At 40.3% G+C, this 15881-nt stretch overlaps 1 protein-coding gene across 2 annotated transcripts in view; it reads right to left on the bottom strand.

The window, feature by feature from the left end:
• The window catches only part of FGF14 (fibroblast growth factor 14), a 609423-nt gene that overhangs the window by 176565 nt on the left and 416977 nt on the right, over positions 1–15881 (bottom strand). Inside the window, exon 1 of one of the 2 annotated variants that reach the window (XM_059143848.1) lies at positions 4472–4914. The exons of the other annotated variant lie outside the window; for it this stretch is intronic. Coding sequence (XP_058999831.1) covers positions 4472–4664 — 193 coding nt within the window. The 5' untranslated portion in view covers positions 4665–4914. Of the gene's footprint in view, positions 1–4471; positions 4915–15881 lie in introns of those variants that run through there. 2 annotated transcript variants of the gene reach the window in all.

Raw genomic sequence — 15881 nt, 5'->3', positions numbered from 1 at the left:
AGGTGGACCCACCTTTCCTTACATAATACCTTGTAAGAAGGAAGACCACTTTTCCTAAGATAACTGATGGGTTTCACTGTCACACTGTAGCAAAGCAGTTTTGTTGATATAAGCATACATATATTTCTGCTTTTTATATCATACAATAACCGGAAAACAAATTTTAAGTACTCATTTTTCTTTCCTTGTTTCTTATGACTCCTGTAATTTATTTTAGGTAAAATGCACTAGTAAGAAACCCACACAACTACTGATTAAACATACATGACACATGATACCATGGGCTTCTATGATAGTAGTGGGAAAAAAGGTAGATTTTAAGAAATAATTGCATTAGCCACACTAAAAAATTTGAAAGGTTATTGTCTTACAAGCAATAAAGGCTCTTGTTTTGGTTTAGAAACTAATAATGAAAATGTAACACTTTTAGGATAAAATGTTAATTATACATCATTGCTTGTAGTTTCTATTTTAGTTTTTCACTTTTTACAGGAAAAGTGAAGATTTCAAATAAAAATGTTTGCGAATTGTTGGTTTCCTTGTTCCCTTTTTTCTTTAGCTAAATTAACAGGAATCCTAAATATCTATTTTGATAAATTAGTTAAGCCTTAAAGTGAAGTTGGTTATATGTAATCAACCTCTAGTTCTTTAAAAAAGACATATATATATTTAATTACACACACACACACACACACACACACACACACACATATGGAGAGAAAAATATATAAAAACTTGAAAAGTATATATACTTCTAAAATGATCTATTTAGTGTACTGTGGTTCAAGGATGCTCTTTTAGCTTTGGACCTATGGACCATCCCTATTTCGCTTCAACTCAAAGGTAATGCCAAGTACTCAGGACATGGCAGACACTATCAAGATTTGAGAGTCTATGAAAGTGCAGAAAACAGACTTTGCTCTTAATGACAATCACAACTTGGGATGGGGCACAATTAATTATTATCAGGCATAAACAATGATAGTGAGGTATAGAATGCCACAGGAGAACTATTCTTCTCTGCAATTAGGGAAGACTTCCTAGAGGCCATGGTATTTTCTCCAAGCTTTAAGAAGTGGAGATAATCTCAACAGGTGAACAGAAGACAAAAGATACCATATAGAGTAAAGCTCAAACAAAAGAAGAGGGATTTGAAAGCATATGGTTAATTTTAGGAACTTTGGTGTTTGGAGTCTTTGGAGGTAGGAAAGGTAGAGAGAGGTGACTCAGGAAAGGTGGGATAATCATGGTGCCCACACAATCTCTAAAAGCCATTTTGTAGATTTCTGTCCTTTTCAAGAGGACAAAAGGATACAACTGGTACTTCAACTGGTGCAAAAACCAGCCTTCTATGAGGGTAGGAGCTGGTCAGAGTGGGGGATAGGGCTCCAACCAAAAGCACAAAAGTAAATATAAGACATACTCTTTATATTAAATAAATTACTAATTAAGGAAGCATTAAAAAGGAAAAACACCCTACATTTAAGAAATGTCTATTACTCTTCCCCAAAATGTAGAGCTATTCTTTGTTCTGTTTTCTGTTGGCTGACACGTCACGTGCATTTGAATTCACCTGTCAAAATGTAAACTTCAGCCCAAAGGACTATGATATATAGAGGACAGTGTACTGGATTTCTCTATCTCCTTCGCTTCTCTCAACAGCTTAAGATTTTTCCCAACTCAGAGGCTTTCACTGTCCTTCTCAGATGTCGGCTCTCAGCCTGGACTTCTCAGCATGGCCCTCCCTGCATACTTGATCTAATTAGGTTTCTCTTCCACCACCCTTGCCCCTGCAGCCTCCACCTCAGTCTTCTTTCTCCTTATAGGTCTTTAAGTTTCTTATTTTGTTCCTTTCCGTATGCAATGAATTTTACCCCACATTTGCAATCTCCATGATGGAAGGGGCTTCATTTGTTCTATCCGCTCCTCTACACATAACACCTGGAACGGTGCCTGGCAGAGTAGGAAGAGTCAATAACTCTTTGTCAAATTAGTGACATTCAAATGTGAAGATATATAAAATTGCCATACCTTAAAGTTGTATCTTTAAATTAACAAATCAGATTTTTTAAATTTCCTGAAGGCAATGCCTATGCAGATTGAGTTTGGAGATAAAAAATAACTATGCTTAAAAATATTTCCTTAAAGAGCATTTAAATAAATAATGAAATAATTATATTTCATTCATTCAAATAAACATATATGTAATATAAAATCATATAGATGTCATTTTACAACTTACAAAATATAAGGTTTTAATACTTATTTTGCTTAAATTAATAATAATAAATTGATGTCTGATGCTCCAGAGATGTATCTATCTTTTTCTCCACAAAGGAATATATTTCTTTATATATGAGAAATATAAGGAGGATTAAAAGGAAAGGTCCTGATGAAATTTCCTTCTAGCCCATCACCTGTTTGGGAAATAAGGGAGCAGAAGTGACCTCAAATATATTTTTCTTACAGATCATTGATGCATGCGTATCATTGTGGACTCATGAATACCAAGAGAGCAGTCAGGGTTGAAAATGGTATAACAGACTATTAGGAAGCTCAGATATCTTCCCATATCTGGGGGGAAAAAAGGTATTTCCCCATCTTAAAATACAGAAGTGTAAAGCACACCTTCCTTCATTATGCAATATGCAAAAACACTTATTGTCCATATTTACAAAATAATCTACTAGTTGTATACTTAAAAGAGACACACAGTAAGTATTAATCATTGTTTATATTAGAGTAATCTTATCTAGAAAAGAACAGGTTTATTTATTTCAAGTAGATGGCAAATTTGGAGCTCCACCTGGTGAAAACTGTGTTTTAAAAAAGAATCTGATTTTAAAAAGGGGGAGAAGCAAACACTCTAAGATAACAGGACACTCCGTGGATCAACAATGTTTTGAACAACTGAGTTGTTCTTGTAATACAAAGGTTTGCTGGATAAGGCTCTAAGCCAAAGTGGAAAATTAAAACCCATTTTTCTTAATAGCTCCTACGCTCATCTGAAAATATTGTCCCCAAATACTTCATCAGTAGGTATTATATTTATGCAATTAGATATTATATTTCTATATTCTTATCTTCCTTTGAACTGCCACTCTAATTTTCTTCAATGTTTGCCTTTTAAGTTTGATTCTAAGAGCAAATAATTTCTAATTTCTAATGTGCCAAGAAGCTATTGTCCTTTAAAAAACTATTTAGCTACAGCTTAAAAAAAAAAAAAAACAAATAAGCATTAAAACTTCTGGTCATAAATCCGTAAACGTGTAGAACACACACACTCAGATACACATGTAGAGCGTATGCTTGTCTTCCCTGTATTTGCAACAACAGGGTATTTAAAATAAATACAGCTGGGCACCAAGAATATAATGTGCTGGGCAAACATATACTCCTATTAATGTAAATATATTCTTCGATGTTTCCTGCCAAGCCCACTTAGTTACGAAAAGCAAGCAATCCCCGTTTCTCCCACAGAACACCCCATATAGACTCAAAACAATCGCCCTTAGCAACTGGATGTGGAAGCAAGCCGAGATGAACAAAAGCAGTTGGGTTCCGGCTCCTAAGTTGCCTTCCCAGACCCTGACATTTTAAGGCAGCAAAAGCAGGTCATGCTGGGCACTAGTTGTTTCTGGAAAAAAAAATATGTATAGTAAGGCAACTATTCTAGTCATCTGCTTGTAGTAGCTGCTTGTTTTGCCTCATGTAATTCGCGAGTCCTTGAATTTAAATTGGCATATTAGGGATGTGCACCTCGCCAAACCCTCAATTCGGACTCATTCTTCCTTCCTCTGGGCCCCTCTCCGCATGCCAAGACTGTGACCTCGGGCTTCAGCGCGCCCAGTGCTGCCGGCTAAGAGCGTACTGGTGAATCTCAGTTGAACGCGCCCTCAGTTCGCACACACCCTCCACTCCGACACCGGCCCCAGCGGAGGGCGCGCGGGGGTGGGGCGAGCATCACCACCTTCACCAAGGTCTGGAAGCCAAAGAGGTTTCCAGGGGACCAGGGAGGCCAAGTGAGGCCAGACACACAGACATCCCTGACCCCTCCAGTCAGATTGGAAGCAGCCACCCAACCCCCGGGGTGTTGCGGAGATCTTTCCCCCGCATTCTGGAGTCAGATGTTACCCTCGGGGGGGATGCCGAGACCCTCAGATAGAAAGAGATTCTCCCCGGAAGCTAGCCCGCGGGAGCCGCGGGAGCGAGAGGCAGCGGGCGACGAACCGGCCAACTTGCCGGCTCCCGGCAGGGTTGAGTTTTCCGCGGCTACAGGTTGCCCGAGAGCAGGTTCCCCGCTCCCACCCGCGGCCGGAAGGCGCTCGCGGCGCTCGGCAGGGAGACGAGGGGGTGGGTGGGGTGGATCTGGGAGACGGAGGGAGGGAAAGGGGAGCCCCGAGAGGCCCCTCGCGGGTGGGGAGAGGGGAGAGGTCCGAGGGCGCGCCTCCCAACGGTGACCCACACAGACCTTGGCGCCGCAACCTGCGCTTCTTGAGGCCGAAGATGCGCACTTTGGAGAAGATATCCACCAGGTTGCCGTTGCAGAGCCCGCGGTTCTTGCTGGGGCTGCTCCGCCTCCTGCTGGCAGACGGCCGGTCCCAGTGCTGCTCCCGCGCCTGCCGCTTCTGGCGGATCAAGCCGCTGGCGATGGCCGCGGCCATGGTGGCCCGGGGAATGGGTCCCGGGAGGGAGGGGACGGAGGGAAGGGGAGCCGGGGACACGGGAGAGGGAAGGGGCGGAGGAGAGGGCGGCTCGCCCGCGAGGAAGAGTGGGGAGGAGTCCAGAGGGGTTGCGGAGAGGGGTCGGGGCGCTCAGTCCCGACTAGGACCCATCGCCCTCTGGGCGGAGCGCGGGGCCGGGCGCGCAGACGCCCCCGGGACGCGGCGGGGCGAGCCCCCGGAGCCGAGGTCGCGTCGGCCGCCTCCCGGCCGCGTCCGAGCCGGGAGTGGGGCCGGGGCTGTGGGCGCCGCCGCTCACCCCGCGCCGCCGAAGCCCAGTCGGGGGCCGCCACCGCCAGTCGCGCCGCCTTCAAGCCTCTCCCGCCTCCCGGGCGGGAGGTCGAGCCCACCGGCTTCCAGGGCACGGGATGGAGGGCAGGTCCCGGCCGGAGGCCGGCGCGGGCGTCCGTCCAGGGCAGACTCGGCGGGACTCAGCGCCGGGCTCGAGCTGCCCCCCGGCCGGTGCCGCCGCCGCCGCCGCCGCCGCCCGCTCGCGGGTTCTGCCGGTGATTGTCAAGTGCTTTGGAAATCAGCATCTGGGGAGAGCAATCTTCTCCCCGGAGATCTCTAATCAAAGCTTCGTTCCCACCCCACTACACCTCCCTCCCGTTCCCCGCCTATGTCTCTCTTCAGAGAGAAAGAAAGAAAATGTATAGAGGAATGATTAAAAATATTAATGGTGATTAAAAAAAAGAAAAAGAAAGAAAGAAAGCTAAAATGGAATCCAGGGGGGTGGGGCGCTAAGAGGCTGAGCCAAAGCAGGTGAGCTTGAAGGAATATCGGTGCGCTTTTTCTTAGCTGAAACTCGCAGGTTTCCGAGGCTTCCGCGGCTTGGCCAGGGCTTCTGAGTCTGTACGTGTCTCCGGGTCCCCAGAAACTCTCGGCTGCGGTTGGAGGGCGAGGTGGTTTCCGCCCTCCCCGCTAATCCCTGGAGCGCCCAAACCCCTGCACCCCGGGAAGGAGGAGGAGGGAGGAGGGAGGAGAGTGTGTCCCGAGGAGGGAGGCGCCTCCACTCCTCACCCCGTCTACCCAAACTTGCGGACTCTCCCTCCTGTTGTCGTTTTAAACCACAACACGGAGCGGAACCAGGAGGGAGGAGGGGAGGGTGAGCAGCTGTGCTAAGGCTGTACGTACGGAAAGACCCCCTTCCCAAATTCGCTCTCAGGCACTAGGAAGAGGAGGGGCCAGCGGCCGTGGCAGCTACAGAACAGCAGCTGGATAGGATAACTGCCCCCACTGAATATTGAAGAAGTCACAGCAGAAGTATTAAGGGTGGGGGATGGTGTCACAGTATTCCAGGGACAACAAAATGCAGCCAGACAGAGGGACACTTCAACTCGAGCTGCTGCGTTTGTCGTCCCTGTCCCTTTGCTCTGTCAAGGAGCAAAGCCATACGAACTGTGTCTGAGATTCAAATGGAACAGCTGCTGCCTCCTCCCCTTGACTTCCTGTCTGTGTCCTGGCAGTGTTCCGTCTTGGATAACTGAAAACATAAAGGTCCAAGAGGAAGGGAGCAAGGAGAGGGTACCCTGGGAAAGAAGGTTGTGAGAGAAACACTTCATGCTTGGATGAATACAGATCTGTGGTTTCTAGGATACACTCTGAATGACAGAAGCAAGTGTAGGTTTTGCTCCTGTGGTTTTGTACCTTTTCCCCTTCCCTTTAATCTGTTTGGCTTATCCTTTCAGGAAGGTAAAGAAAAGAAATGAAAAAACTAGACTTCTAGCAATCTGCTGTGAAGAATTGAGGAAAGAAAATTCATTTGTTAATTGAGAGACTTTTAATAATCACTTCTCTGGTGACTGCCTTAGAGCAGGAAAGGGGAAGGCACACTGCCAACAGTCCTGAGAACAGTTCTGAACCAAGACACACTTTCTCTTTGTCTTAAGAATAGGCAGTCAACTACTACAAAGACTTGCAACCCAGCAAGTGGGAGAAGTTCAGCCCAGTGTTGATTATAGTGAGGCTAGACACCTTCTGCTCCACAGAGCTTATCCACAACCTTTCAACATAAGCAATTATTTCTCATCTGTAACTCACTGTTTACCCCATGTTTACTAGCAAGTTTTCTTTATGGAAGAACATTAAAAGACTGTATATAGATTAGGGTCCAGTGCAATCACCATTGGCTTTAGGATGATGTATATTGTATTTGACATTTAAGAACATACTCTGTAAGCTTATTTGCCACACCTTGGTATGTTATTATATCTACAAAATAATCAGTTATTAAAAGGAACATGCAGAAGTAATTTTGCCAGAAATTTGTAATCCCTAGTAACACAGGAGATAGTATAAGTGAGGAAAAGGGGTGTGTTAACTATTTTGCTCTTTCTCTATCACTTTATTTTCTATTTTAATGTCTTTGTTCTTATATTTTTACTAAGTGTGTATTCATGTTGTGTTGTCATGTTCCTGCTGAAAAAGGAAAGGCCATTTTGCAGAGATGGCTATTTAATTGTGTCTTCTTTAAAATTCACAGAAACAAAGCTGGGTGAACATAAAGAGGAGCTTCTTCCATTATTGAAGAGAGGCCATTCAGACATTTCAGGCTTTATAGACTGGAACTTCTGAATGAATTACACTCAAACATTCTGATATGAGGAATTTGAGAGGCAGGGTCGGGGGTTGTGGAAGGTAGGAAAGGAAAAAATAAAACAAGATGGGATTGGGAGGGAGACAAACCAAAAGAGACTCTTAATCTCATGAAACAAACTGAGGGTTGCTGGGGGGTCGGGGGTAGGGAGAGGGTGGCTGGGTTATGGACATTGGCAGGGTACCTGCTATGGTGAGTGCTGTGAAATGTGTAAGCCCAATGATTCACAGACCTGTACCCCTGGGGCAAATAATACATTATATGTTAATTTTTAAAAAATGAATCCTAAAAATAAATAAATAAACATATTTATCTAAAGCTAGTGGTGAGCTTTTCTAAGAAGCCAAACGGTAAGGATGGTGACCTCTTAAATCTAGTACTACTCCCCCAATCAACATAACCTAGTGTGCTTTGAAAGGTTTTTCTATCCTCTGACATATGTGTCTACTGTATTAATTTTAAGCTGCTTATTATTATAGCTGTGTCAATTATTTACTTTCCGGGCATTTTTCTTAGAGTGCAGTCTTTTCCCCAGTTCCTCAGTTTGGGTAATTGGAGGTGGGGGTTTTGGTTCCTTCAGACACCACCCGCCCCCGCCTCCCCCCCCCCCCCCCGTCTTTGTTCAGCACCCTCCAGAGCAGGCTGAGGTTCAGCACCGCGGACAGGGATCCTGCCCCCAGGGTAGCTCTCCCAGCAAAAGCAGGTTCCCGGGTGTGGAGCGCTGGCTGTTGAGTCTCTGATACTTCCCTCCCTTCAGGGCCGCTTTCCATCTTTTTTTTCTCCCCATCAAGGTGGAAAGGAAATTAATCCTCACAGCTTCCACTAACATTAATAACACTCCTCTTAGCATCAAGCCTTTCAGCTCTTTGATAACGAGAAATAACTCTTTCTGTCCTGATGGATTCCGACCCCTGGTGCAGCGCGGGCAACCGCGGATTCCTCAGGCAGGGCGTTTTCACAAGCCACAATCGGTCCTCTATTTTACGGGGTTTCCCGTGTTAAGGGAGCCGGGCGGGGGGCCGGGGAGGCAGCATTGGGATAATCAAGGTCCTTTAGTTTAATCCTTGTGTTTTCTTTTTACCTCCCCAAAACACTGTTTAGTTGTTTACAGATCGAGGAGGTAAGCGAAAGAAAACGCAAGAGAGCCATCTGCTGTCTTAAGCTGTGATAAAAGTGTGGGCAAACTACAGTGAAATTTGTATCCACCCGTTCAGGGCGAGTGAATACAAATCTATACCTTGCTGTAATTCAGAAAATAGTTTCTCACTTATGAGACCCCCCCCCCCGGGAGTTATTAATTTTACCTTTGACTTTGTAAAAACAAAAAATAAAGTACTGCCTAGGTAAAGCGGCCCCTGACCAGCCTGTGAGCAGTCTGAACTCTGATTTCACAGTCTTGGTTTGTTTCTTAACTCTGCCACTACCTGGTGTACAATGAGCTCCAGCAAGTTGTCTTAGTCTCTCTCGGCCTCAATTTCTTCATCTTTAAAGCTGAAATAATAGAATCTCGTTTTCAATTCTTGTGAGATCAAATTTAGTAAATGAATATAAAGATCCTAGTATGGTGTCTGGCACCTCCTAGGTGCTCAAAAATGACTACTACTACTACTACTACTACTACTACTATTATACTTATTTTCCAGTTCACTCATTCCTATCTTGTAAATTCCTTTCCAATTCCCATGGTTTTTTTTTTTTTTCCAATATCGAAATAAATGTATTCTCATGTGTATTTTTCATGTCCTAAATGGATTCATGATAAAATTTAAAATATTCAGAAGAATACAAAATATATATTTATTTATTTTTTTAATTTTGGAGCGAGCAGTTTTAGTTCTAACTTTAGTTTTTAATTGACTAAATGTGTGAACTTGGCTCTGTAAAACCTTTTCCCACCCACTGAATACTGGTAATAAAACCATTTCCCTCCCTTGTAGAGATTAATGCTTGTGCCTATGAGAAAACAATTCTAAAACTGTAAAGAATCACAAAACATTCATTCATTGGAAGGCGATTATTCAAATGTCTTCCCTGCGATTGCAGTTCTCTTGATGATCCCATGCCCCTTTGACCTCTCTGCTTTGCATGTTGTTCCCTCTGCCTGGAATATGATATAAAGCAGTTGCTAAAATCACAATTGGAGTAAGGCAAACATAGGCTTGACTGCATGTCTTTGAGCAATTCATTTAATCCTCGGTATCACTTTCTACTTCAGTCATTATAATACAAAAAGGTTATTACGATAATTAAATGACAACAATGTGTCAGACACTTAAAGCAGTGCCTGTCACATTGGAAACTCAACATATAGTAGCTCTTGGTAATAGTTCTTCACCACTCCATTTTCATCTGTTCCATCTTAGTGAGGATGTATCACAGGCATCTCATGTTTAACATGGCTAAAATCAAACTCGTATTCTTCCTTCTCAAACTTGTGCTTCTCTAATCTTACCTACCTATGGAATGACAACTCCATTCTTTTTGTTCCATGGATCAAAAAGTTTGGCATCACACTAATCTCATTTCTTTCTTTTGAATCCCATATATAATTCCTTAGCAAAATCTATTCAGTCTATTTTCAAGATATATCAAAAATATCATCATTTTTTCTTCTCTATCGCTTTCTCCACTACTACCTACCATCATCATCTTTTGGGCTATTATAAAAGCAACCTAACTGGTCCCCTGGGAACCACTTTTGCTCTTCCTTGATACATCCTCAACACTGTGGCCAAAGTGTTGAAAATATAAATAAGATTTCATCACACCCCTGTTCAAAATCTTATACTTCTATAGAAACTGAAGACCTCACAGTGCCTACAATGTCCCATATGACTTGTATCCACATCTGCTTTCATTTGTTCTCTGACATAATTTCTACTTCTTTGTCTTCATTCACCAGTTGCAGTTCCTCAAACCACCTGGCATGCTCCTATCCTATAGCAGGACATTTGTATTTGTTCTTCAATCTGACTACTTCACCTCTTTCAAGTCTTTGCTCACATATTATCTTCTCATGAGATCTTCTCTGGCAAATCTGTCGATAATTGCAACCCCCAAACATAACCCCTTCCTTCTTCCTTCCTTCTTTATGGTTCTACATAACACTTAAAACTTTTTAAAAATTCTGTATATTTCCTTATTTATTTGAACTGTCTTATTACTTTGAAATATATGAAGAAACATATTTGGTTTAATTGGTCAACTGCCACACTATCCAGTGCTTAAAATGGTACCAGAGTAGGCACTTGATAAGTAGTTGTTTACTTTAAAAATTGATTACTGAAAGAATTAAGAAGTTGAATACATAGATATTTATTATCAAATAAAAAGGTCAGAAAAGCATGCTTAGCCCAGTCCTTCAAGGATGAATTACCCCATAGCTGATCTCTTTAAGCACCAAGGGATCTAATGTTCGATTTGGATTACACATATTCTCAACCCCATTAGTAGGGTATACAAAGAGTATTTTAGCCTTTGCTTGATGATTTAGCCTCAGTCTATGAGGACATGGAGTTTGAATTCTGAATTCCATCAGAGATAACTGTGGGCCTTACTGGAAGATGTGAGACTGATTGTACTTGAATTGGAGAGAACTCTACTATTATCTTTTTTTTTTTTTTTTTTAGATTCCAGTATAATTAACATAGAGTTTTATATTTCAGGTGTACAATATAGTGATTCAACAATTCTGTAATTACTTGGCATTCATCATGATAAATGTATCCTTAATCCCCTTCACCTATGTCACTCATTCCCTCACCCACCCACCTCCCTCTGGCAATGACCACTTTGTTCTCTATATTTAGAGACTGGGTGTGTGTGTGTGTTTGTGTGTGTTTATCTCTTTTTTCTTTCTTTATTTTGTTTCTTAAATTCCATATATTGAGTGAAACTATATGGTATTTGTCTTTCTCTGACTGACTTATTTCACCTAGCATAATACACTCTAGTTCCATCCATGTTGCTGCAAATGAGGAACACTAATTCGTAAAGATATATGCACCTCTTTGTTATTGTAGCATTATTTGCAGTAACCACGATATGGAAGCAACTTGAGTGTTCATCCATAGAGGAATAGATAAAGAGGCTGTGGTATACATATACAATGGGATATTACTCAGCCGCAAAGAAATATGTACTACTGATCTTTGTGACTCATCCTCCCAAATGCTATTTTCTTCACTTTTGCATTGCCAACTGATAATGTGCACTTTTTCAAATCCGATACATCTAATCCATTGTAAATTAGAAGCACTGATGGGCATATTTATCAGAAGTGTCTATAAACTAAATGAATTCTAATGGAGGAGTGCATATAAACAAGAAACAGCCTTATTCGTGTTAATTTCATTATCAAAGGTGATTTTCTTCTCCCTTGACTTCTGAGTTTTTGCTATGTTTTAGGTGATTTTGTTATGTTGACTGCTTATATTCCAAGTAGATAAGTTTCTGTATGGCTTACTAAAAAAAGTACATAATTTTTGTGTTTGCTTTAACTTTAAGCAAAAAAGGTTCAAAAAATATATTGAATGGTATTGATGTCTGTATCAGATGCTATGTTTCACAAAATAACAATTTGTGTTTTTATCTTTCATTTCTGCCACTGCTGCAACAATTATTTCAACTTAGCCAAATTGAGATCCTCAAAACCACTGATTTTAGGATGCATTATTTTAGATATGATAATAAAAGGAAAAAACTTTACTAAAATATGTCATGTCATAGATTAAGAGATGTATACCAATTTCAGAGACATTTATACATAGAGTATATTTGCATTTTATAATCAATGAAATACGGTATAATTGTACTATATAAGTCTATATATAGAAGTTGTAGTTTTATAAGTAAGTCTGTTGTTCTCTATAGTTGAATTAGACACCACACATCTTCTAGTTGAAAAAGATTGTAGGTCCTTCAGAGCACCTGCAGCCTAAAGCATCTCTGGTTTCATTGATATTTTTCTTTGCGTAATTTCTTTGTTTCCCAGTGTGTCTGAATTGGAGGGATAGATAAGGTTGAAAAAAAAAAAATGTCTCAAACATTTCCTAGTTACTTATTTGATCATCTGTATACAGTGAGGGATGTACTTCAATTTGTAACATGGTTTCCTTTGTGAACTAATCACTTTTGAACATTTTAAATATCTCCTAAATTAAGGGTAAAATATGAAGATCCAAAATTTTTTCACAAATACTTTCTTGTAAACTAATTTGACATGAGCTGAAGTGGGGTTACAAAGGATATATCAGCATTTATGTTTTCATCCCTTTCCCCCCAGATAAATGGGGCCATTTTGAAAATGTGTAAGATAATCCTGGTAATGTGGACAATACTGATGTTCCTCTTCCTTTTTTACTCATTCGGAAGAACATCAAAAAGTAATGTTCTAAGATGCACTTGGGACATATTTTCAGCTAGTTAATTGAGATTGAATACGTACCCACTACAGTTCAAGTTCAACATCATATGTTTTCTGTGAAACTATGATTGACTTTTATGTTAGATTCAAAGGCTAATCAAAGTGAATGTTAAAGCATTTTAAATTAAATTTTCAGGAAATAAGTAGTTGTATTGATGTTATAACAATCTTGTTGATGTATTTTGCTGGATACATTTATTTCTAGTAGGTGAAAGATTTCCATCTATTAAAAAAAAAAAAACCTGGAAGGAATTTTATTGTTACTTAATATTTTGATTCAATAAAGAAAAAGTGAAAACTATTGGTACCAAAAACTTGCAAACATTCTTTCCTATAGAAGCCATACCAGACTGATACTAGCAGATGGCTTAACTCTACAAATCTAGAGTATTTTTTTTTTTATCTGACTAATACATTGGATAAAAAAAATCCTTAGTGGCTTCCAGCATTCTGTATTAAAATAAACCCAAAATGTGCATAGCATTCATTTCAGAGCTATGAATATTAATGTATCTCCTTACTCTAAATCAGTAGTGGTAGATGATAACATTAATTTTAACGATATATTAATTTGTTGGTTTTTAAAAAAGACAAATATCTTAACAGAAAAAATATTAGCCAAGGTCCAAAAAATTAAGAAATAAGCATTCATTTATAATCTCTTTGCAAAGATTCTTTGTGCATATATATATATATATATATATATATATATATATAATTTTACCTATATTTGACATGGTAAACAGTATCTATTCAATTACTAGAAACAGTATCTATTCAATTACTAGAAAGATCAGTTTCACAACAATTAATTGCTCTAGACTGATTATGTTCTTTGTATTTGTTATGCATAGATCAAGCACGTATATAAATGTGTGTCTGCACACACATGTATGCATGCATACACACATGCACATATGTATATGTGCCAACATACGTGAACTAAATTCCTCACGCTGGCAAACGTTATGGTGAAGCACTAGTGATTTCCAAAGGAGAATCACTTGCAAACTCTAAGGATCAAATTCAAGACTTTAGATAGCTCTTTTTGTTACCATCTTAAGAGGGTGCAATACCTCTCTAAATTTACACTTGCATTTTTCTCGATAATAGTTAAGTAGAAATTAGGAACACATTAGAGTATAGATTTTAGTCATAATTCTTTACACGTAAACAAAAACAATGTCTCTCTCAACTTTTAAAACACCTAAATAATATGGGTTTAATAGTCTGTGACAAGCTTTAGCATTTTTGTTGGTGGTGGTGGTGGTGCCAAGGGAGCTGTGCCTGCAGAGCTTTAGCATTTATTGAAGGGAGTATCCAGATCTCCATTTAATAGCAGAGAAAGTTAAGCCCTCAAGATGTTAAATGATTCATGTGTTTACACTGCCAGGAAGTGGAGGAGTCAGATGTTAAGCTCCTGTGTTTTCTACCGTACCATGCCCACCTAGCACTCGGCTATTCAGTGTAACTAGCTGTCACAGCACCAAATCAACAATGGGGACTTAGATGGGATTCAAAGACTCCCAGCAGTTTTGTGGATGGATTTTTGGATTCTCTGTGATTCTCCTGAATTTATACTAAAGGGAAAATGATGGTGTGCTGGTGGACATTTATGTACACCGACTCACAAGTGTTTATCCAACTCCTAAAGAAATCTCTATCCAAAGCAAGAATAAGAACCACAAGTATTGAAGGAGGCAAAAAGGAAAAAAAAAAAATTACACCCAATACTAAGTTTTTCTAACTATAAAAGTTATACATGCTTGTTGAGAAATAATTGCAATATAAAAGTAAATGATAAATAAAAGCCAACTCTAATTCCAACATTAAAACATTTTGGTGTATTTTTCCAGTTTAAAAAAAAAATCATTTCACATGAAAATTTGCTCCTCTATTTTTGGCACAGTTTAGTGACTAAGAAAATACAATTGAGGCAAAAGCCAGTACATGAAAACCTATGATTTAATTATATGACCTGGGAGTCCATCAGAAGCTGTTATATTCTGTACACATCCAAAAACCTTTTACAGTTCAGAAATCACTTTCTTCTAAGTCTTGCTCTACATGTTCTGAATTCTGGGACCAATCCTTGCCTTAGTGGTCAGAGTTTCAGAAAGTCTAGCTAAACATCTTAAGACTTAGAGTTCTGGAAAAGTTGATATTAATCCACCTCTGATATTATAATCTACTTCTAAAAGATGCATGTGAAAATAATTTCCAAGTTGCAATGCACTTATGAAATGTTATAAACTAATGCCATATTCTTGAGCCTCGTCCTACTTTGTATATAAGAACTTGAAAATTAAATCCTTTAATTATTCCCCTGAATCTCCCTGAATAACCTGCAAGATTCCGATTGTTTCTGTAACAAATCACCATACACTCAGTTACTGAAACAACACAGATTTATTCTCTCACAGCTCTAGAGTTAGGAAGTCTCAAATCAGGCTCACTGGGTTTAATCAAGAGGGCTGCAACACTGATTCCTTCTGGGAGCTCTGAGGAGAGAGTCGGAATGCTGGTTTTCGATGTTCTAGAAGCCAACCCCGTTGCGTGGTCCACACTGCTCTCCCGCGTCTTTCCACCCTCTTGCTTCTTGCCCCTTCTCCTGCTATTGATGCTGATCCTCCTGATTGAAGTGGGCGCAGCCAGGTAATCTGGGATAGTCTCTCTATTTCAAAAATCTTTAATCTAACCACATTTGCAAGGTCCCTTTTACTATGTAAATTAACAGGGCCACCAGATGCATGAAGTAGGACTTAGACATTTGGGGAGCTCTTATTCAGTCTACCAAACCTACCCTGTATCTAAGGTACATGGAAATAGAGCCCTGCCTAGCATTTGACAGTCACCCACCGAACCCCATCACTATGGGCAGGATAACTGCTCCAGAATGACAGTTTTTAAATTACAGTCCTGCTTCTTACAAACATATATATATATATATATACACATTTAAATACCAGCTGCTTGCGTGATTGAATTTTTAACTACTGTCTGCTTCTGCCTGCTTCTGTATCTCTGTTGCTTTACTCCCTGCTCAGAATAATGTGTTATCATTGGCAGGGCCTCTCGGATACCACCTGCTTACCTAGATTTCTTATGACTTCAATTATTGCATCTCCCAGAAAAAAAA

This window comes from Mustela lutreola, chromosome 13, assembly GCF_030435805.1.
Source record: "Mustela lutreola isolate mMusLut2 chromosome 13, mMusLut2.pri, whole genome shotgun sequence".
Classification (NCBI taxonomy): Eukaryota; Metazoa; Chordata; class Mammalia; order Carnivora; family Mustelidae; genus Mustela; species Mustela lutreola.
The sequence above is the reverse complement of the archived record's forward strand: the minus strand, read 5'-3'. Positions and strand labels throughout refer to the sequence as shown.